Source organism: Pelecanus crispus, chromosome 4, assembly GCF_030463565.1.
Source record: "Pelecanus crispus isolate bPelCri1 chromosome 4, bPelCri1.pri, whole genome shotgun sequence".
Lineage (NCBI taxonomy): Eukaryota > Metazoa > Chordata > Aves > Pelecaniformes > Pelecanidae > Pelecanus > Pelecanus crispus.
This window is the reverse complement of record NC_134646.1, coordinates 73,089,464-73,111,686: the sequence shown is the minus strand read 5'-3', so window position 1 is coordinate 73,111,686 and position 22,223 is coordinate 73,089,464. Positions and strand designations below refer to the sequence as shown.

At 38.7% G+C, this 22,223-nt stretch overlaps 1 protein-coding gene across 3 annotated transcripts in view; it reads right to left on the bottom strand.

Moving 5' to 3' along the window:
- Positions 1 to 22,223, bottom strand: part of STK32B (serine/threonine kinase 32B) — a 185,811-nt gene that overhangs the window by 65,790 nt on the left and 97,798 nt on the right. For all 3 annotated transcript variants that reach the window (XM_075709204.1, XM_075709205.1, XM_075709206.1), the window contains exon 4: positions 18,851 to 19,024. In XM_075709204.1, the coding sequence (XP_075565319.1) occupies positions 18,851 to 19,024 (174 nt within the window). The remainder of the gene's footprint in view (positions 1 to 18,850; positions 19,025 to 22,223) is intronic.

The window sequence follows — 22,223 nt, the reverse complement described above, 5'->3', positions numbered from 1 at the left end:
CAGAATGCTAAGGGTTTTTTTTCTCAGAGATCATTTCAAAATATCCGACAAAGAAATTAAATTAGATGGGTTTTGCATTCTCATAAGGATGCAAAAGAAGCAAGATCCAGACAAAGGCCCTTGAAGTCAATGGAAGGCGGGGAGACCTTATCGCTCTCTACAGCTACCTGAAAGGAGGTTGTAGTGAGGTGGGTGTTGGTCTCTTCTCCCATGTAGTTAGTGATAGGATGAGAGGAAATGGGCTTAAGCTGCGCCAGGGGAGGTTTAGGTTGGAAATTAGGAAAAATTTCTTTACGGAAAGGGTGGTCAAGAATTGGAACAGGCTGCCCAGAGAGGTGGTGGAGCCACCATCCCTGGAAGTGTTCAAAAAACGGGTAGATGTGGCACTTGGGGACATGGTTTAGTCTAGTCTACCCTTGATTGGCTTAGAGTGGACTTGGTAGTGTAGGTTAATGGTTGGACTGGATGATCTTAAAGGTCTTTTCCAACCTAAACGATTCTATGATTCTATGATTCTATGATTACATTGGCTTCAGTAGACATCTTTTCAACCCTAATAAAGTTTTTCTTGTACTCTTTTCTCTTTAGTGCTGACAATGTAACTGTATGCTGTGTAGGATAAACCTTGAAATACTGAGGTTAAAGGCTTTTTCTGAATTATGAAGCTCATTTCTAACATTTATATTTTTTTCCTTATGCAGGAATAGGCATTTGAAGTTACCGTTTTCACTGGGAAAAAGAAAATTGTGTTAAGATCACAGAAAGTCACATTAACTAGATTTTAACCCACAGTGACCTTCAGGATCTTGTTTGCCTTCTCTTTGTCAAAGTAGTCCCAACAGTGATGACTGAAAGTGAGCACTGGTTGTATTCTTGGGTATAGGGAATACTACACAAAGACTAAGAGTCTACATTGACTATTAGATACAAGTGTTAAAATCTAGAAGATAACTGCTACCACTAAAAAAAAGCACAGTAAAAAGCAACAACTTCTGGATAACAACCTGAAGTCATGCAGGGATAATTCCAATAACCTCAGTTTACTGAGTACCTGATTCTATCAAATATTAATTTATTCTCAATTATTTGCTCATAACCCATTTATATACTACAGAATATAGCTGACCAGAGCCTTTATTTTTAATTAGGTTCTTTTTTTAGGTTTAGTTAGTCACACCAATGTTTCATATTAAATCACAAACATATACCTGCCACATAATAATAAACTGATGTGACATGAGTAGTTCTGGACAATTTTAATTAAGATTAATATTAGCTGTATAACAGTTCTTAACAGCCATAAAAATGGCAGTGAGTTGGGAAATATAAGTTTCAGCTATGGATTATTCAAGTTCACATGAGACGTCATTATATCAGGGCACTGAAGTGAACCGTATCATACATTATAAAGTGATTTCTCCTGATTATGGGAAGAAATGTGAACAAATTCTGATTTTCACAGATAGGGACCTTATTTCCTTCCTGTTTGATACTTAGATTCACAAATAATACACATGTCCAAGGCACGCAGTTCATGAAGAGAGTGAGTGCATACATAGTGAGGTTTTCTTATGGCAAATTTGTTGAAGCTTGGGATGAAGGAAAAGTCAATATATACTTGCCACTGTACAGCCAAGAAATTAATTTGGTCAGAGGTGTTTTGCTTCTATAAGGGCAGTACAGAAATGTATCCTCCAGAGCTGAGCTGTGCAGAGTACCTACCAAGAGTGCTTGCTCAAGAAATAACCCTAATGAGGTCTGATGCATCTTCCTTTCATCAACACCTCATCACTCATTTATCTTTTTAGTTTTTTATTCCTGACCAACATCCTTCCTAGTTTCAAGAAATGTTCAAAGGTATTAAAACAAAATCATAGTAAGAATCTCAAAGTTCTTTACTGTTATTTCCTATCAGATGGATGGGAATGAAAGACTTTTGACTGCTCCAGACCTCTGATTGCCAGTTCACAATAACCCTCACTTAGATCTCATCAGCTGCCACTCACTGTCCTTTCATAAAATGACCTTCAGAGCCTTCTGTTCCTTCTCTAATGAATGCCATGACATGACACGACCCTGTGAATCACTGTAATTTTGAAACTTAAAGTATTCAGTAGAATTGGAAATTAGCTGAGGAGATGTGATATTAGATTATGAGAGATCTGTAAAGAAAAAAACCAACTTGTGGGTGCTTGTTTGTATGAATCTGGATGTGTTTCCACAAGGCACCACATCTGAGACCCAAGCCAACAGAATAATTAAGTTTGGAAATAGGCTTTTGCAGTTCATGATGTCTGACTAAAACAGGAATGAGGAAACAAAGTCTGTTAATAAAAACCACTGGTCATAGGTGAGGACAGCAAATGCAGAAACAAGTAATTTGGATGACGAAAAATTAAAGTACTGGTCCTGATCTTTACATATTTAATCTTGGTCTAATTCACTGACAATCAGAGACAAGTTACACAGGTAATTTATTGTTGCATGGCTTTTGCTGAGCTGAGCTATTTATAGGAATAAATAAAAAAGAATGCAACTTTTTTAGCTATTTCTCTCTTGAGTAAGGAGAAAATTCCAGCACAGTTGAGATCCAGTAATTCTGCTTGAAAGCAAAATAAACTGTTATTTTGCACCAGGATGTCCATGCATAAATTTACCTTCTGAGAAGCAAAGGATACAATAATTCATTCAGTCAACTCAGCCATTTCCATTTGCACTTTCTGAAGCCTGTTACACACAGAGGACTTGCAATGTCAAAGGGCATCGTTTCCAGTGTCCTGTTCTAGTCTGAAATGTCAAAAAGCCTAAAATATTAATTGGTCTAAGTTCTGTCCAGTGGAACTTACTTAGTCAGCCCCATCTCCGTCCAGGGGGAAAAAAAAGAAATATCTGCATTTCAGACTCTAAATAGGACATGGAGCCAAATTTGTAGTTTTGCAGTGATTTACCAGGTACAATTTCAGAATCATCAAATTCCAGTAGAAGACTGTTTTTTTAAAAATAAGTATATGTATGTGGATAGATAGATATCAGATGTATTAGAAAAATTAACGCTTTCCTTCGAGAAAGGCTCAGACTAACAAGCATTACAACTTGAAAGGTAATCTGGTTTTATCACAGTGTTTTAGTAGTTTTATGATATTTTAGTTATATGCTCAAATCTCATAGTACTCATTAAGGCAACTTCTAAATCTAGAAACTAATAGAATTACACAGAATTCTGTGTGAAAAAAATGAGTAAAGGTTTCAGGATTTGAAAATCATCCTGTAAAACTGAAACACCTTTGACAAGATTCTATACATGCAATCCCAAATAATATATTTATCACCAATCAGAAATATGTAATTTTATTATACAATCTGTGATGCATTGTTCATGAACCTGAGTTGCTCAACAAGTCAGTAGGCCTTGTAAAAAAAAAAAAAAATCTTTTTATTGGGTCTTCCTATTTCAAATCTTCTGTTTTATTTGAAATCTTTTGTTTTCTCTGCAATTCCCACCCCTGGGGCTTTAATGCAGAAGCAAAAGATCCATAACTACTTCCAACTAATTATCCAGTAGCATGCATTCATATGATACTAATCAAAATCCTATCACCCAGCCCATTATCACACTTTGGAGCCTTTTCCTTCTGTGTGGCAACCTGTGTGGCAACAATACCATTTTCTAGTATGTATGCAAGATATAACTGCTGTAATAATTACGACAAGTGAAAAAGCTCTTACTAATGAAAGCCTCTGAAGACCCCAGCTCTTCCTGTGTACCTCTAAAGAGTGTCTGGACACCTGGCTCAAGGCTTGGGACTGCAGTACCTAGATATATCGAAATATGTTACTGTGATACTGAGCATTATGGTGCCTGTGGTTCCTTTTTAGTTTAGTACTACTTTTAACCAGGTGTCCATGAAGATCTTGGATTTTCTTAGCACTTCTACTAGCCAATTTTATATAGCTCTGAAAATAAAGCTGTCAAAGAAGGCACCAAAACGTGCTTATTTACAAATACCTCAACTGGAACAAGCTTATTATTTTCCGATTTTATCTCCATTTGGAAAAACACAATTATGAAAATATCTTCAATTCCCTACTTGTAACAATAGGTGGCAGTAATGATATCTACATTTGTCTGAATGGCCAGTTGTCTTTGGAAACACTGTGCTTGTCAATTTTAGCTTAGAGAAATAGTTGTAGTAGATATTGTTATCCCAGTTGAAGAAAATGACCTTTTTAAAAACAGGAATCCTATGCTGAGCCTTTCACATTTCTGGGTATATACAGCCAGATAATAGTAGTCTTTGGTAATAGTCTAGGTTCAGCTCCTGAATTTGCATAGATGTTAAATTAAAATAAAAATATTAAATACAGAATATTTCATTATATTGTTCTTCCTGAAGATCCAATACTACTTTATCACAGAGGTAATTATATACTGCAATAGCAAGAATAATAGGTGAAGATTCTTATATGCCATAAAAGCTAGAAAGATTTGTCCAAAGGAGAACATGACCCTGTACTTTGCCTCCTTTGTGTTGTATTGCATAATGTCTCAGAGACTGGGATTGGAAATTACCACTGCAGCCATACGAACTGAGCTTTTACGCAACAAAGCCCAGGCTATGTTATCCAGGATTCCTCTTCCGGACGCAGTGGTTCTTTACCAAGTGAACACTAACCAGCACAAATTAGTTGCAGGAAATCTGATGGTTAGTTTTCATCTTGCCTGAAGCACTCAACATAATGACAAATGTGCCACTTCCTTTGCTAGAACTGTTTTCTAGAGCTGATGCTAGACATGACTACAGCCCTTGGGCTTTTGGGTAGCTCTGAGGGGAACCTTGAACAACTGTCAACAATGTGATGATGCCAAAACATCACCACATTTAACATAAAAAGTCTTTTCAGCCAAATGCTTCTCCAGATCACATGGAAGAGTCATGCAGAATCACTGCGTAGCAGTAATTTGTTGATAATCTCACAGCCGATGACTCTAATCCTTTCTGTGTTGTAGTGTCAAGTATTGCTGAGACCTTCTGTGCATACGAGTACAGGGGTTATACCCCTACGTGTGAATCAGTTTTCAAGAACAGGTGACATGTCTGATAACCACGGGAAGTGCACGACTCATTAGATGCTAACTGGAGTGTGGCATTTGGAAAGAATTGTCTGGTCCAGCAGGACAGCATATGCAGTGCAATGGTGATGCTTCTTTCCTCAGAGATACCATGTGAGAGCTTTTGCCTAGGAGTAAGGGGGAGAATGTACTCAGCATTTATTCTGCCAGCAATTGCACAAGTATCAGTTTCCTTCCAGTAAAAAGCATAGGTCCTCTTCCAATTTACAAAGGCAGAAATCCATGTGTGAAAATAAATGAGAGAAGAAATTGATGACGTTTGTCTTCTGCCTAAAGATAAATCAGGAGAGCATTGTTACTGATAAGCACATTTGGCTTATCAGTTGTAAAAAGCTAGCATTGAAAGTGTAGTGTTTTGCAATGGCTGAAATTCATATAGCTCCTCCTTTGTTTTTCACTGCATGAAATACAGAATTGATCCATTTGAATGTGTCACATCTCCAAGAGTTTGATCAGCTTATCAGACAAATTAAAAAAAAAAAACAAACCAGAATTCCAAACACACATGTGCCTAAGTCAGCCACTGTTCATAGTGTATAATTACTGTACAAGAACCCTAAAATTTTCCTTAAAAGCCCTACCAACTTCTATATGTAAAAGTTCATCAGACAACTGTTCGAACAGTAGTATTCACAATAATATCACATTGTTCAACAACTGTTTCTTTCATCCATACTAAAGTGCAATTAATTACAGGCAACTTGGCTAGCAATTAAAGTATGGTACAGCACGGTGGACTTCATGTGCAGGCTAAGGAAGATGACGGCAACTTCCAGAGGTTTCAGGTTTTCAGCGAGTGCCTGGGCAGTCAGCCCTTCAGTGCAGCAGTGAAGCTTCCCATTAAGCACATTTGCTGCTGATTTGAGTTTCAGCAGTACAGTGTAGCAGGGAGAAGAGCTGTAGACCAGCAAGCAGAAAACAACTATGCGATACTGTGCTGTTCACTCTGATCTGAAACCCCAAATGCTAGCATGAATGTCAGATTCCCATCACCCTCACCACTGCCATCATCTCTTGATGGCTCATGCCCATGATATGAGAACCACGGGCCTGTATTCCTCAAATTGACCGCCTCAGACCCTGGAATATACACGACCAGGACATATCACAGGGAGGAGGCTGAATATGTTCTACAGTCAAGTGAGCTTTGATGTCCTGCATATGCTTCCCCTTCTGGGTGGTTTTATAGATTTAATATATGTAAAAGTGAGCTGCAGTAGACCAGGCTGGGAGGTGCAGAGTCTGTGTTTAAAAAGAAAATTGTATTTGGTAAATGATTAAAAAACCTGACCTGCTACTACCTGAAATGTCAGTACAAGCTGGCAGGTCTTCTTGTGAAATCCACCAACAGATGGATTAATTCTTTGAAACTGAGGGGCAAATATTGGATTTTATGCTGCATTTGCTCCCTGCAACCAATCTTTAATGTTTTGAAATCTCATGACACTTTTCTACCTCCAGCCTCATCTATCCTGGAAAGGAATGTAATAAATTACTTCTAAGAATAACTTTGGATGCTTTTAAGAAGGAATATTTACAAAGAAACTCCCAGAGCAATAAATATATGTATTCCAGGAGATTGCTGTTTAAGATAGATGAGACTTGACAGGGTACGTTTGATCCAAACCACAACTCATATTCCAGTACACCACCTTTTTAAGAAGTCTCCCTATTCTAAGAGATGTCAACAATGTACTGCTTGGAATCAAACAGCCAGGTATTTCAATTCTTCTTGATGAACCTGGATAAGGAATGAAGGATCAGCAATATTACTTGAGTCCACAGACTCTAGTAGCAACATCCTGGTTAAGATCACTAGGCAGGAATACAGTAAAGGTGAAGGTGTTTTTAAATGAGACTCTGTGCAGAGACACTGCTGTTACAGTAACTACTTGTACTGAAGTTATTATAAGGACTATTCTTGCTACTTATTCAACTTAAAATAGAGATGGGATTCAGCTCTCAGATTAAGATACTTGAATTGGGTTCTATTGTGAATTAGGCATCTGTATTCCCATTTTTACTCAATGGATGTATAAACAACACAGTCACTGGAGTGTAAAGAGCCATTCAGATGACTAATTGTCTGTTTTTGGATGAGTTGAATAGCTTTTTAGATTCTGTTGGCTGTGTTGACTAGGTATCCACTTGCTTGGACAGCTAACTAGAAAAAATATAGACTCCTGCATTTAGCTAGAACTTGGTGAACTGTGGAATAAGTTTTTAAAAACATAAGAAATATCTCTCATGCTGTGTGGAATTACGAAAGCAACTGGGGATGTTCTCAAGTCAAATTATTGTAATGTGTTATCACAGAAGTGCAGGCAGGTATTTAAGCCTCTTGGAGGAGTCACACTTCTGGCACTCATTCTTGTTTGACATCACCTCACACCATGAAGAACACAATCCTTCATACATGATAAATTGTGCTGTAGTTAAAATAGCTTGCAAGCTTAAGAATTTTTTTAGTTGGTGCCATCAAGTAAAACAACCTCCTCATTTGTGGCATGAAAGCCTCTGAGGTTCTGTATGGTATTCTAGCCAGGTGAGGTGAAGAGGTACATATCTGAGGAAGGAGGCCAGGCATTCCTCACTCCCCTCCAGACAGGTGGCCATCACAAGCCCAGCTGTCTGTGGCATCCAGGGAACCTGGCACTGCCACACAGAGCTGCTTTTGTACCGCCGGAGCCTCATTTCATCTCAGGGAGATAAAATCTTGTCTGATGTAAGGAAACTGGTGACCAAGTATTTCTTAGGAGGGAAGAGCAGGCAATGACTGAGCACCACCATTCTTCCCATTAACTAAAGAGTTAGTTATGTGTACATTTATGTATAGAGTGTTGAACGCTAATTAAAGTACCAGCTTATTTCCCTGAGTCCCAGAGTACCTCTACTGCTGAAACTAAGAATTATGAGCATATAGGTAAGGATGTCCATTTCCAGCCAACAGTCTTTTATCCTATCATTATTGTTTAATATTTCCTTTTGGAAGATACAGTCTCAAAAAGGAATAGCTTATGAGATCTAGAGCTGAGAAATTTAATAATAATCAGTGTTCAACACTCTATACATATGTGCATGTCTGCATTGGGGTTTGTCTGTAGAGCGTTTCTGTGGCTGAGTAGGTTTACAGAAGAGTTGAAGGTGCACCATCAGGGGAAAATTCTGCAGCATCTCAAATTAAGAGGCAAGCTGTAAGTCTCTGTAGATTTTAAAGGCAGAAGTCTAGATAACTAATACATTTAATTAGCATAAAAGCTGAGAAATGCAGCATTCTGGCAATAGGTTTTCCACTCAGCAAACCTTGCTAAGTGACTATATTAGTAACTGTTATTGATTATTGACAATAAGTCAATTATTGTTTATTGACTTGCATTCAAAATACACCTCTGATACTCGTTGAGTAGACGTATTGATCCGATATTTTTAAAGAGGACCATAACTTAATTTTTGTAGCAAGTTTAGAGAGCAACATAGCAAATCTAAGACTGCTTTTCCCCACATCAGCACCATTTCTAGGAACACACAGAGAGATTAATTTTTATGCCAGCGTACTAATTCATATCTGCAGAACTCTGAGCAAGCTTTTTCACAGCTGGTAAATAAAGCTGTTTGACCCCAATAATGACCAAAAGAGACACGTTCAAAACCACTCAGCCATACCCCTCTGACCTGGCATTCATATACACATATACATCAACCCTCTATTTCCCCTGTTACTGCACCCCCTGACTTCATGGTGCCTCTCTCCCATGTTCTCCACTCTCTCCAGTCACCCCTGATTTTGACTTGGAGAGACTGCCCTTCTCAGCAGTAGCTTTCCCTTGCCCACAGCCCACACCACACTCTGCACTCCCCCGTCTCTTATTCAGCCCTCCCAGTGCCCCTCTGGACACCTCCTCCACACTTCATGCACAGAGATTATGTCCTTTTTCTTCATGGTACCCTCAAGTCCATCTATCTTACCACCAATTTATTTTTTTCTTGCTACTGGCTCTCCAAAATGTAGCTGCTCAGATGGTTGAAAAAACAGCCACATTCACTGAAGGTCCAAACTGTGAACTCACAGGCTAGACATTCAGAGCTCTGCATAAGACTGTTTGACCAGTTTGATTTTCTGACACTTAAAAATTGATACCTTCTGTGCTGTGATTTTTTTTGTACTGTTTTTTAACATTCATGAAGTCTTTTATCATTCCAGTTCCATCACACATCATTTGATGTTGAATGATAACAACAGAGAAAGATGAGATTTTAAGCAGTATTGGTTTTACTAAAAACTAACAAAGTTTAAGGGCTGAATAAAGCCCTAGAAAAACGTGGTTTGAACCTCAGAATGCTTACAATCTGAACTAAACCTGACAGCAGAAACAGTATCTGTGTATAGAAAGATGGCCAACAGTTTTATTGTAAGAAACTCATATTTATCTTCTAAAGTACCTGTGCTCATAATTAAACCTCCAAACCTAAAAAAAAGTATGAAATTTGCAATAAGAATACCACTGAAATAAACCGTGAGACTATAACATGATTAGACACAAGTAGTCACTGTGAAAGGAAAAAAAAAAAAAAGACAAGTTTCAGCCTTGTACTGTTTTTATCATTAGACTAGAAAGCAACTCCTCTGCATTCAGAACAGCACCCAAGTTTCATGTGTATAACAAGATGAACAGAAAAATGACTGAATAAAACTGGTAGCCACTAGAGAGAGGTTATTTCTCATTTTTGTTAGTCTGACTGTAAAGATGATTTTTATCATCAGTGTAAAGAATGACCAAATTCATCAGAATCTAATTTAATAAGTTTTGGTTCATTAAAAGTGTACTGTCTGCCAAATGCTGTTCCTACCTTGCAAGGTCCCAGGTTGGCACCATATTTTAAAGTCTTTCCCTGCCGACAGCAGTTCTGCATGTGCAAGAACACCACAACTGCCAAATTGCAGACTTGTCTTGTCTCCTCTGCTGCAGGAAAGTGCAATTATCCCCACTGGGTCAGTAGGAAATTCCCTGAGGGATGAGTCTAAGCTGTGCACACGCATGTTGGGAGAAGCGGAGGCTTTTCAGTAGGAGTGTCTGTCATACAGCATCAAAGCTTTGAGCTGCTGTGCTTTCTCCTCTGTAAAACCCATCCAGGGAGTTCGGACAGGAGTTCACAGAGGATATAGAAATGTTTGAAAATAACCTCGAGGGAAAGCCCTGAGGAGCTCCCCAAAAAGGATACAGCAAATAAATGCAAGAGAAAACAAGTCAAGAAGGCAAATTCAGCAGAACAAATCTCATGGCAATCTGTATCTTAATTACAGACCCTGCCCTCCAGATGATTTGTTTTGAAAGATGAAACTGTCATATGATCAACGTTACAACTCCCACTCTTTCTCCTCCCTCCGTATATCTGCTAAGTCAAGAATGGTACAAAGAAGACTGCATATCACCTGAAATATCAAAGCTGTACTGAAAGCTGCTGAATGCATTTCTAAGGCAAGAATGGAGGTTAAATTGCAATATCTTTTAATAAAACGCCTTCTACCACACCATGGACAATCTACTCAGTTCCTGAGATATAAACGACTATTGCACTCATGAGGAAATAATGTAAATGTGCACTTTTTGCCTTAAGTCTTTGTTATTTTGCCATATATTAAAACAGAACTTACATTGTAAGGAAATCTCCAAGGGAATGAATAGAATACTCTATGTATGTATTGCTCATCCAACCTGAAAAAATGTTGCAACCATTAAAGCAGAAACAGGAGAAAGAAGCAATTGTCCATAGCTGCTATTGGTTTTACTCAGCCTGAAGTTTACAGTCTTTTTCCATATTTCCCCTCTCCATCTACATACTTCAGTCAAAGATTTTAAATTTCTTCACTGACTACAAAAAAATTACTCAAGCACATCGCATGCAAATCCGCCACTTTAGTGGAGAGAATATGCCTGCATGCATTCATGATGTTGTGAAATTTCCAAGATGCAAACATATCAGAATACTTTCAATATAATATTAACAGCAAAGCTTTGGAAGAAAGGATCAATGCTGTATCAGAGGGGGTTATCTCTTATTCTCTTCACTGTTAAGACTTCATTACTAATTTGATCTTGCTGGTGAGAGGAGCTTTTGTTCAGCCTCTCCTCCCCTCCCAGCTGGCACAGGGAAGTTCGGACAGCAGCCCCACTCTGGGATGGCAGGTGGGGGGTGGAGGGTCACAAAACCAAAATTTTAATTACTTATTCATAATTATTTAAATGTAGTTTTTAATACTCTTGATTATTATACTTAGAATTACAGTATCAACATGCTATTAATATGGTGGTCTTTGCTAGTATACATAAGTTGGGAGCAGATGCCTATACTAAAATCACTTGAAGCTTTAAAACAACACCAAGAAATTTGTAATGGATTTCTGTGAAAGAAAGATGGCTCTGATAACACTCACACTGCATTGGCCACAAAGAAACTAGCAATATACTAGAGCAGTTATCTTGCATAAACCAGATCAGATTTGTGGATGGAGACCTGAGATGGTCTTGAATATAGAGTTCTGCTTCAATTCTGTCAGCGTCGTCGGCTTCAGTGTCTGAGTCTCTGAAAATGATTCATGATCAAAATTTCAATACTGAGGAGTGGGGGAAGGAAGTAAGGATACCATTTAATTTCATTATCCATCAATAGGGTGATAAATTGTGGAGATGAGGGACGTGTAGTATTTCAATACATAGCATGTGCCCTGAAGACTGCTTGTATAAGACTTCTTTTCCTAAAAGGTAGGTTAATGTAAAGGGATTATTAAAGAAAACGAGGAGGAGGGGGAAAACGGTAACACAGACAGGTGATGGCAGCTGATTTAAGTGGGGGTGCACTCTGCAGAAACTAGAAGCAATTTATAGAAGCAAATCATTATGACCCCAGAACAAATGTAAGGATGGGCTTTAAGAAAGCCCTCTGGAAGACAGACATAGATGAAAAAGCCAGACCAAAAGGTGTGCTCCCTGCCACAGTGACTGGAAAGTGGGAAATGCAGAGCATGGAACTGGCAGACTGGTGTATAATATCTACATGGACTTTATACGTTCCCTTTGAATGCACTCCACAGAAAAGAGTGTGCTGAGCCCAGGCATCAGTGGACCTGCTGGCATCTCCAGGATGCTGGCTATCACACTCACTGCGGCAACAAGCTCTATGGCAAGGTAATTTCCTAGCAGCTTTTTGTTGCCCATTTTCAAAAAGATTTGTACCTCCTGACATGACAGAGAGTCTGAATTTGCCTGGGTCTCAGTTTCTCTACACTGCCTCCTGTCCCTGTGTAATTAGCCGTGAAGAGCATTCAAGTGCAGATTACCTCTATGGAAATGCTGTATTTTCCAGCCGTGAGGAGTATGGAGCTACAACTAGTAGAAGCAAGTCAGACACATATAAGTCCACAATACCCTAATGATGGTACTGTGATTTTAGAGTTTTAAAAAACCCAAGATTTTTTCATGTTTATTTTTTTGGTTGCAGCTAAATGACAGTGAGGTAGAAAGGATTCAGGAAAACCTTTAAATCAGTGTGTAAAAATTAGAATTCAGATAAAATTGTTTGAAATTATTTCTAGTTACATTATAGAAAAACTAGTAAGAATTAATACATTACTTTTTCTTCTAGTTGTGTGTCATACACTCCTCTACGTCTGGATCATATCTACGCTTGTCTGGGTGTCTTTTTTTAAACAGAGAAGCAAGCAATAAGAAAACCAACTACAATCACAGAACTTATTTTTTTTTTAGTGGAGGACACTTGTTCTTTAGAGCTGTATACAGCACAAACACTTAGGATGGGGTTGACATAAGTTATCTTTGGCCACTGGAAGTTTGTCACCTAATGTAACATAGTTGGCCAAATTCAGCCTACGTTTCAGATCTTCCCTCTCCTAACGTTGACCGGACACCTAAATTTTAAATGATGTAGGGATTGTGAGATTACTTTTCCTTGGCTAAAACAAAACATTTCACATAAGCACATTCTTACAACTTTGCAATACTGAGAAGAAAAGGATGAAAGAAAAGGCCAAGGGTCAACTTCATCTACTTACTTGAAAACTGTAAGGAACCAAGGAATCCCCTGCTGACAACAATGAGGGTCCCTCAGCAATGGGGTATGAAAGGAATGAGAGTGTGGCAGATGTCTTCTGGTATTTCACCAGAGTGATGAAGGGGGAGTGCACTATGCACACAATAAAAGATTATATCAGTGCCAGTGGCAGGACTGGAGCACCCAATGGAGCAGCCCACATCTCAGTGTTCCCTGTGTCTCTTCCCCAATACAGGCAGTTTTACTTCATTAGTAATCTAGTGTCTGGATATTGAAATCTCAGTGTGATTCCAAACCAACTTCATTTATTTGCAGTATGTCATCTGATACATCAAATAACTTTTTCTTTTACTGTTGCCAAACAGAAGTAAAATTAATTTGTTCTTGTAGGCAGACAACTCCGTTCAAAAGTTGAAAGGCTTGTTCTCTGCATATTCATATCTTGTGATATCTAACTCTTTTTTTAAGGACACAACTGAAATTTAAATACCTTTTGTGCCTAGAATTTGTGAATCACTTTCTTTTTGATCAGTGCTGGTTCATAAGCATTCAACCTGTTTTCTGTGCTTTGCAGTTTGCATGGTGTTTCTTTTTTGGATGGTTTTGATATGTTTTCTAATTTGCTTCTCTTACATAACTCATTGCTCAGTTCCTGCAATTTGTCCTTGGAAATAATGTGGGCTTGCACTTGTTTAAAGAACATAATACAAAGACATGGAAGAGACATGGGAAGGCAAATTAGGAAAACTCAATGGACAGGCCTCTTGACCTGTCATGATCTTTGATAGTGCTTATGAAAAGTAGTCACATTATGGTTGTTTTTTTCCCATTTCATCTACTTCTGACTCTACTACATTTTCTTCTTAATCTGCACATGCTTACCAGCAAAAAAAGACTACTGAAATCCATAAGGAACTGCATCCTTTTAGTATGTCCTGGTAAATTGCAGGTTGGCACTATTCTGCCTGTGACAACTGTGAGAAACAATAAAGGGCAAATTCTCCATTTTTCCATTTCCAAACCTATTTACTTCTTACATACTAAATGGACAGTGTTATGAAGGGAACATTTTAAATCAGAGTTTGTTCTTTTGGTGTATAGTGTCACAAGTGAGACTGGGAAGGCCCATTTTAAAGAAGAGTTGAATCATTTAGACATATTTTTTCACCAGACTGATGGAAACCTTGAAAGGCTCAATGGTAATGAGCGAACAGGAATCTCTTACACCACAGCCCAGCCTAGCAGTGCTGAATGAAGAGTACATCTTTTCTAGCTGGTTGCAGCAAGACACCTTCACTCTACAGTGGATCAGCTGGCAGAGGAAAATGTAATGCTCGATTTGTCACCATTTGCCATTAGCTTTTGCCCACCCTGCACTGCTGTGAGTAGCTGTTCGGAGCTGGAATAGCTCCTGGTGCTACTCTCCATTGGAAGCAGAACTTGCAGGAATGAAAAACAGAGTGGTGATCAGAGTAGCCACACAGCACAGACCTGCCGAGCCAGACCAATTCCAGTTATATTTGCAAGGAAAAATTTATATTTATGCTTATATATGTACACATACACACACAAATGGTTTTACATTAAAAAAACCCACTGAAATAAAAAAGCCCTGGGCATGCAGATCAAACAGCTAGTCCAGTATCCTAAAATTGTGCTGGAAGGTTGTTGCAATTTCCTTTCCAGACATCTGCCACATCCAGCCTCCTTTCTAAGCAGATGAAAACCAATGGAGCCAAACGATGATGAAAAGTTGTAAGGGCAATGCAGTTAACACTTGCCCCCTTAGGAAGAGAAAATGTGATTTTATCAGCATGAGCGTGTTGCTTGGGCAGCAGCCACAGCACCGCAGGGTCAGAGCTGCTCTGAGCCAAGGCTCTAGCTGCAAGAGCATCCTTGGAGAGACAACACTGGAGCTACTGCTAGAAGAACCAGCTGAATGAAAATGGGCAGCCTACTTTGGTGAGGAAGCAGGTGGTTTTATTGAAATGTATGAACAGCAACATTTGTGAAAGGAGGAGGTTGAATTACTCATGGCTCAAATAAGTTTATTCAGCTTTTGATGGGAAAACTTTTGTCCAACATATTATTCACTAGTATTATACAAGCAGTGCTGGGAAGAATGTGTTTAGTCATACCGTCTTGAAACTTGATGTCTGCTAATGCAGAATGCCAGATTAGATCCAACATTTGAGAATGAATGAGACCATGTGAATTGTCAGAAGCCTTTCTATGTGTACTGGATCCAAGGGTCTATGATAAACACCACTCATCCGACTTTTAAATAATTATTTTTTCATTTAAGAAATGTGGATAAAGTATTATTACAGCAGGACTGTGGGGAAATAGGGGTTTGATGTAGCCATTACTTGTGACCAACAATTTAGAGATATCTCAATATTAAGTTAGCTGTTGTGTAAGTTAAGTGAAAAATTTGCCCAGAATAGTCTTCGTATCATAGCTTGAAACTTATAGCTTTTCTTATTAAAGGTTTTATAATTCTGGCTGAACAACTATGTACATGCAAACATTTACAATAGAGCAGAGAGACACACAGTGCAGCATTCATTATTGTGCCATAATAAATAAATCCACTATTCCAGGACTGTGCTTGACAAACATGGATTTATATATATGGATGTGATTAATAAAAATGGCCAGTTTCATAAACACACCAGAACAGTAGTGGTTTTTACACTATTTATGGTTAAAGTTGTCCCTGCAGAAACAATACTTCTGTTGCTGAAATGATTGCCACATTCAAAGTACACAACGCTAACCACATCAGCAAATACAGAGGCATTGTATGGCATCTCCAAGGGGAACTGGCATAACACAGATCTGGACACTTGTACATCCATTCACACATGCCTGATAATTCCTGTCTCCTTCATTACCACTTTCTTTTATAGCAAACTCGTGGGGCTGCAGGTTTATCTTGAAAAAATCATTCTGTCATGTTGCCAGATGCAATAGTAATGGAAACCTGAACACATTTCATACACATCTGTAAATATTGAGGAGGAGTTAAGTTCCTGACTGACACATCATATATTCAGCTCTTTATAATACTGCAATTTGAAAATTCACCCACCCAGTCTGATGAATCATTCAACTATTCTTTCTTTGTAACACAGAAAAAATTTAGTAGGGACTCTCTCAAAGACTCTGTGACTCACTAACCTTTTTTTCCCCCTTTTGCTGCCAATGCATTCATTTAAAAGTGAAAGATCTAATACAGTTTTGTAGGTTAGCATGTGAATGCTGGCTGGAAGGACTTGGTCACAATGATATTGCTGAGGTCTGCTACCACGCGATATAAATACCAACCAGCTCATTGGTTTCATCTCTGACCGAGTGGTGTGTTTGCAGTGGTAAAGTAGTGGCTACACATCTCCTCACTGTGCATCACTACTGGCTCAGCTCCTGAGCCAATTTAAATCAGCACTGCGCTCTTGACGCCAGCCATGCTAGAGAGATTTATGGCAGCTGAAGACCCATCCTGCAGAGTGCTGTTCTAGGTGGCAGCGAGGCAGAAGGCAGAATGTGCTGGGACTCTCCTGGCTAAATAACATGTTCACTGGCATGTGCATCATTTGGGATTTTACGGTAATTGATGGGAAGATGAGAGATGAAAGGCTCCTTGTGACACAGTTGGGTAATTTGGGCAGTAAGCAGTGAAGTGGGAGAGCCATGCTCAGATCTCGGGTCTGCCAGCTTTGAAATAAACATCTCCTCTATAACACAGCAGAGTCCTGAACCAGATCCTTTATACCCTGAACAATAATCCTAGCTAACCAGCCAGCGAGACCCACCGCAGGCTAAGAAACAGGTATTTTGACACGTCTGGTTTTGTGAAAACTTTTGGTGTAGAGTGAAAGCAAAACCCAAACCCAGAACATGCACCCACATGGAGCCAACAACCAGCTCCAGACCCCCATGCTTTCCCCTGCCTTGGAGCAAATCAACAAGTGTTGAAGCCAGTGGTGTTACTCTACTACAACCAGTGCAAAAGAGCAAATTAAGTAAAATCAAGTGTTTACTAGTCATGATGAAGTAATACAGAAGAGAACAAGGTGTCTTGCCCAATTTCACAGTTGCACCATAGAAATGCAGACACTGTCACAAAAGACTATAAACAACCACAGTGACTTCAATCCTTTCATTCATTCTCTCAAGACATCTGCCACCTTTCACAGACTTTTCTGTGAAACACTTTTAACTCACAGACTTGTAGCAAAATACAAGTTTTGATTACAAACTCGATTCTCTCGTGATTGTTTTGACAGCCTATTTGCATAAAATGTCTCGTCATTAAAATGAAGGTGAGAAAAATGCTCATCAATTTGTTTTTCACCAAGAACATTCCTTAAGGCATAGAAAGAAAGGTCAGCCAAAATTCTGAGCTCCACTTTTAAAATATTCACTGAGAAAGCAAAACATATGCAAAAATACATGGAAATATACCAAAATAAGAACAGTGTGCTAAAGACACAAAATTTCAGAAATTGCTTGCAACATTTATGGGAGTTTTAATTGCAAGCAAAACAACCATTGTAATGTTTACTTGAATTTTGTCTTGTGAAGTTTCAGTAATACAGGAGACCTATCTACCACTGCACCTCAGATCAGAGAGATTTCGTAAAGACTCTCCCTCTTCAGGAAGTCAGATCATACTTTTTATTGGTTCTTTATCGCAAAATTGTGAGGCAGCTCTGGTAGATGGACAGGATGAAAACTCTCAATTAATATATTTGGAGGAATTTATTTATACTGGACACTGGAAGATCTATGGCACAGCTTATTTTAGTTTGGTCTCTGAAACTCATATCCAGCTTCGGTAACACACAAAACTAATTATTTTTGTATTCAGACCACTGTAAATCAAGGAGGAATATCCTGAATGTAGCCTAAAAAAAAATAAAATAGATGCTCAAGACCATAATTTTATAATTTCACAGCTGTTGTGTTAACATAAAAAGAGAAGTTACACTGCTGCTTCAGTTAAATGCCAAATTGTTTAAGGAAAACAAACAGACCCTGATGTTTGACACTTTTTTTGCCATGAATACTGTGATTGCCCGCTGTAAGGCAGTAAAAATAACAGATTGTTGTAATCTAAGAAGTGCAAAAGGATGCACCATCTATCACTGTTCCAATTTATTTCTACTATTTCTCTTATTTCCCCACCTCTGTTCCTCCTTCTGACCTCCATGCAGTAAACAAATTACTCTTTATTCTCAGCCTTTGGTTTTGTGACCTTTCCCTGATGCTGTTTTGTGAAGTTGTTGTACTGGATTACAACATTTTTCTGTTCAGGAACATCAGGGCATGTGAGAACTAAAAATAAATGAAAAGTAGTCAGGAGGTTGTTATGGGTTGTATTTAGTGTTTAAAGACCATAGTAAAACACATACATCATAGTATGAGATAAAAACAAGAAAAGCGTAGATTGAGAAGGATATGGAGCTACTGAATGGCTGAGGGCAGAAAGGAAACACTTAACCTTTTCAGAGCCAAATTCCACCCTTGGATAACAATGAAAACTTTTCAGAGGTTTTGAATAAACAGAACCATGTAATCAGATATGTGACAAAATTCCTCTGCTTTGCCAGAAGAAAGCAGCCTGTCCCTCAAATGAAATTCACTCACCTGTGAATGATGTGGTATCTCTGCAAATAATCCAGGGAAAGTGCCAGCTCACAAATGTACAGCTTAACAGTTCCTTCGTTAAAGTGGACGTTCTGTTGCAAATGGTAACGCAGATCGCCTCCGAGTAAGAGATCAACCACCATGAACATGTCTTCTTCGTCTTGAAAGGAATACCTGGAAGAAAGAGTTGGAGCTGAGATCTTGGGGTCAGTGACACAGCCGCAGCCATGCCTTGGGATAGCTCTCCGTAAGTAGATTTGTTCATGGCAAGTCTATGATTTGCTCAAAAGGCATACACTGATTTCTCACTGCTGTGGCCCAATCCTGAGACCAGACTTTGATTGTAGTGGGACGCTCTGCATATTCAAGGCAAGCAGAGCTACCGTACTACTATCTTGATTGTTTTAACCACAGATTAACACCTGAATGTTGATAAAACAGTATTTAAAATACCTTTCAGGTTTATATATATTTAAATAACTATATATTTATTCAGTTGACAAAATGGCTTACTAAATAGCATCAATAAAGTGGAAGGCCTTGAAACACACTTGGTATTCACACAAGCACAACTGTAGCTCACAAGTACAACTGTAGCTCAATGCCTATGGAAAGTATCCTGGTAGGACTGAGAGCTGCTGTCCCAGGGGTATTTTCCAGATTCAGTAAATATACACAATGTTCTATTAGCTGAGTATTTGCTACAGCTTGCAGTGTAGCTCCGAATTCAATAAGAAATGAAACTGTAATTGTACTGCCTAACAATACATATTTTTTCAGTCTGCAACTTATATCTTACAAAATGACAGTTTTCATGGTTACTGACTGAATTCTTCTGGACTCTTTCCCAGAACCGCCTGTTGAATACTCTGAGGACCAAATTCTGATCTGATTTAAATCCTGTAAATCCAAAGGTGTAGCCAGCCAATGTACAGTATATATATAGTGCTTGTGCAAGCAGGAATTTCCATGTGTTTCTACTTACCTTGGCTATGCTGCCATTGCTCTGTTTATTTCTGATCTGAGTAAACTGACAGAAACTCTCTGGTTTTCATTTCTGAGTGCAACGGTCTAAGATATAGTATTTTAGATTTCCCAAATGGAGAATGGTGAATGCCTTATTTCTAATATAAAGTCACTCTTCTCTTAGAAATTGTTTTAGAATTCATTTTGATGTGAAGTTGTATTAACTTATACCACTCGTGGATATGAACTGCTGAGAGGTGATCCACAATTATAGTGCTTCTTCCATCACCTTTTCTCCCATGAGGTGTGTAATATATGTTGGCTATAGACGTGATTCAGTTCTTCTGAACTGTAAAATATATGCTAAGGAAATGAAAAAGAGTGGGCTTCCAGAAAATCTGTGCCCACCCTCCCCACAAAGGCAGAAAAGTCTATATTAGATTATTTTAATTGACAGTTAAGTACAGTTTCACTTTCATTCACAGGCTTGCACATTCTGAAATGAGGCACTGCTTAGGGGTTGTCACAGATGGTTTGTTTTGAATTTAAATGCTTTCTATTCTTTCCGAACATAGTTCTGAGAAGTGAGTGTCTCTAGGTACCGTACTCTTCTGTTGCATTTCTGTATGCCTGCCAAATGCTAAGAGGGGAAAGACATTTTATTTGCATTAAGCTTACTTCTCAATAAGTCAAATCTCTGAAGCAAAATAGTAAAGTAGGTGGCACATGGTGTCTGCTCACCTCCAGAGACTCAGAATTTCATAACATGCACGTTAAAAAAGAGAAGACTTCAATTATATTCAAATTACTCTGAATGTTGTGCATTACTGAGCCTGAAGCATTTGCAAAAGGAAAGCTTAAATAAGTAGTTATGTTTAAGATTTTTTTTCTTTTTTGACACTGCTGTTATTTTAAATGAAGTAGCATTGAGCAGATGTAATGAGAGATGTTATTTTTTCCTTTAGTTACTGCTTGATTAAAGTGTAGATTTTGTCTGGTTCCTTTTTATATCAAAAAAAAAAAATCCAAAATGAAAAGTTACAGATTGAAACCTCTACTTAAATGTATAAGTGAAATACTGGGTCTAGTCTGGGACTAAAGAGCTCTCCTGGTGTCTAGAATCATATAATTACATGTCAGTAAAAATGGTTCTGATGCACCTCTGGTCTTGAGAAGAAAAATGTCCTGACTCATTTCTTCAGTGATTCAGCCACCATGAGGCAGAGGGTGAAGGCAGGGTAAAGAATGACTGCTCTGAACTTGTTTTTAAATTCAATGACTATTCCCATTTCTGAGAAACTGAGTGTGTTTCAAAGTGTACCCATGAATGTTTAGTCTAGATAAAAGAGCCATCAGAACAATCCAGAAATAAATATGAAATGTTGTCCACGTCCAGGTGAATGATAGCACTTGATGGAACTAGGTTTTCACTCCAAACACGTGTTTCTGCCGATGCACTCTGGTTCCTGTGCTTGTGAGAAGGGAGTGGTGGTCCTTTGTTGCCTCCCAAGCAAGCTTTTAGTGCATCTGCAAAATGTGAATGATTTAAAAGAGAGATTGAAAAGTCAGACTGGAAAGAGCTGGTGCTCTATTCTGTTTCATTATGTCAGGAAATAATACTCTTGCATAGAGAGCATGTCTACAGTCAGGTGCCGAGTGTTGCATGTTATTTCTGCTCACACTCTATAACAATGTAAGAGTGACAACACTAGCTCAGACTAGACACATATCTAACTTGGGAGACACCAGAGAGCAGACACTCAGGGAGGAGCAAAGGACAGCGTGGAGATACATAAAGGCTTTCCTCCAGGACTCAACCAGCCTCTACCCATTCACTGCTCTAGGACTTTCTGGGACTCTGTTTGCATCTCTAGGAATCCAGGCTGGGATGACAAGAGATGGGGTTTTGTCCTGGGACCTGTCAGACCTGTTAGTGAATAATTGGTCTTCTGCTACTACACCTTGTCTCTCAGGTAAATGTATTACGGTAAGTGCAATCCCTACAAACAGAGCTACAAGGATTTCAGAGATGACTCTACCCCTACAACAAAATGTTTTGAACCCAAACAGACAAAAAAATGCCCAAACCTGCAGCGATTCAGAAGTATGACTGATGTTTGCACTCATCAGCCTTCCTGAATCTCTCATGACCTGTGAATGGGGCACAGGACAGTTTTATTTAGACATTGAAGGTAGAATGATGCACACTGAGACACAGCTCTTGAGGAGCTCTGTATATCCTCTCCAGTGTTCTCCTCTTTCAGTTGGAGCCGGATTTTTCTTTCATTTGTATTGATATATATCTGTGGTAACTGCTGATCCTGTCAGAAGGGTTGTTGTATACTGGTGTAGTTAAGATATAAGCTGTATAGGCCAAGTTTGAAAGAACCAGTGCTGTGGATGGATA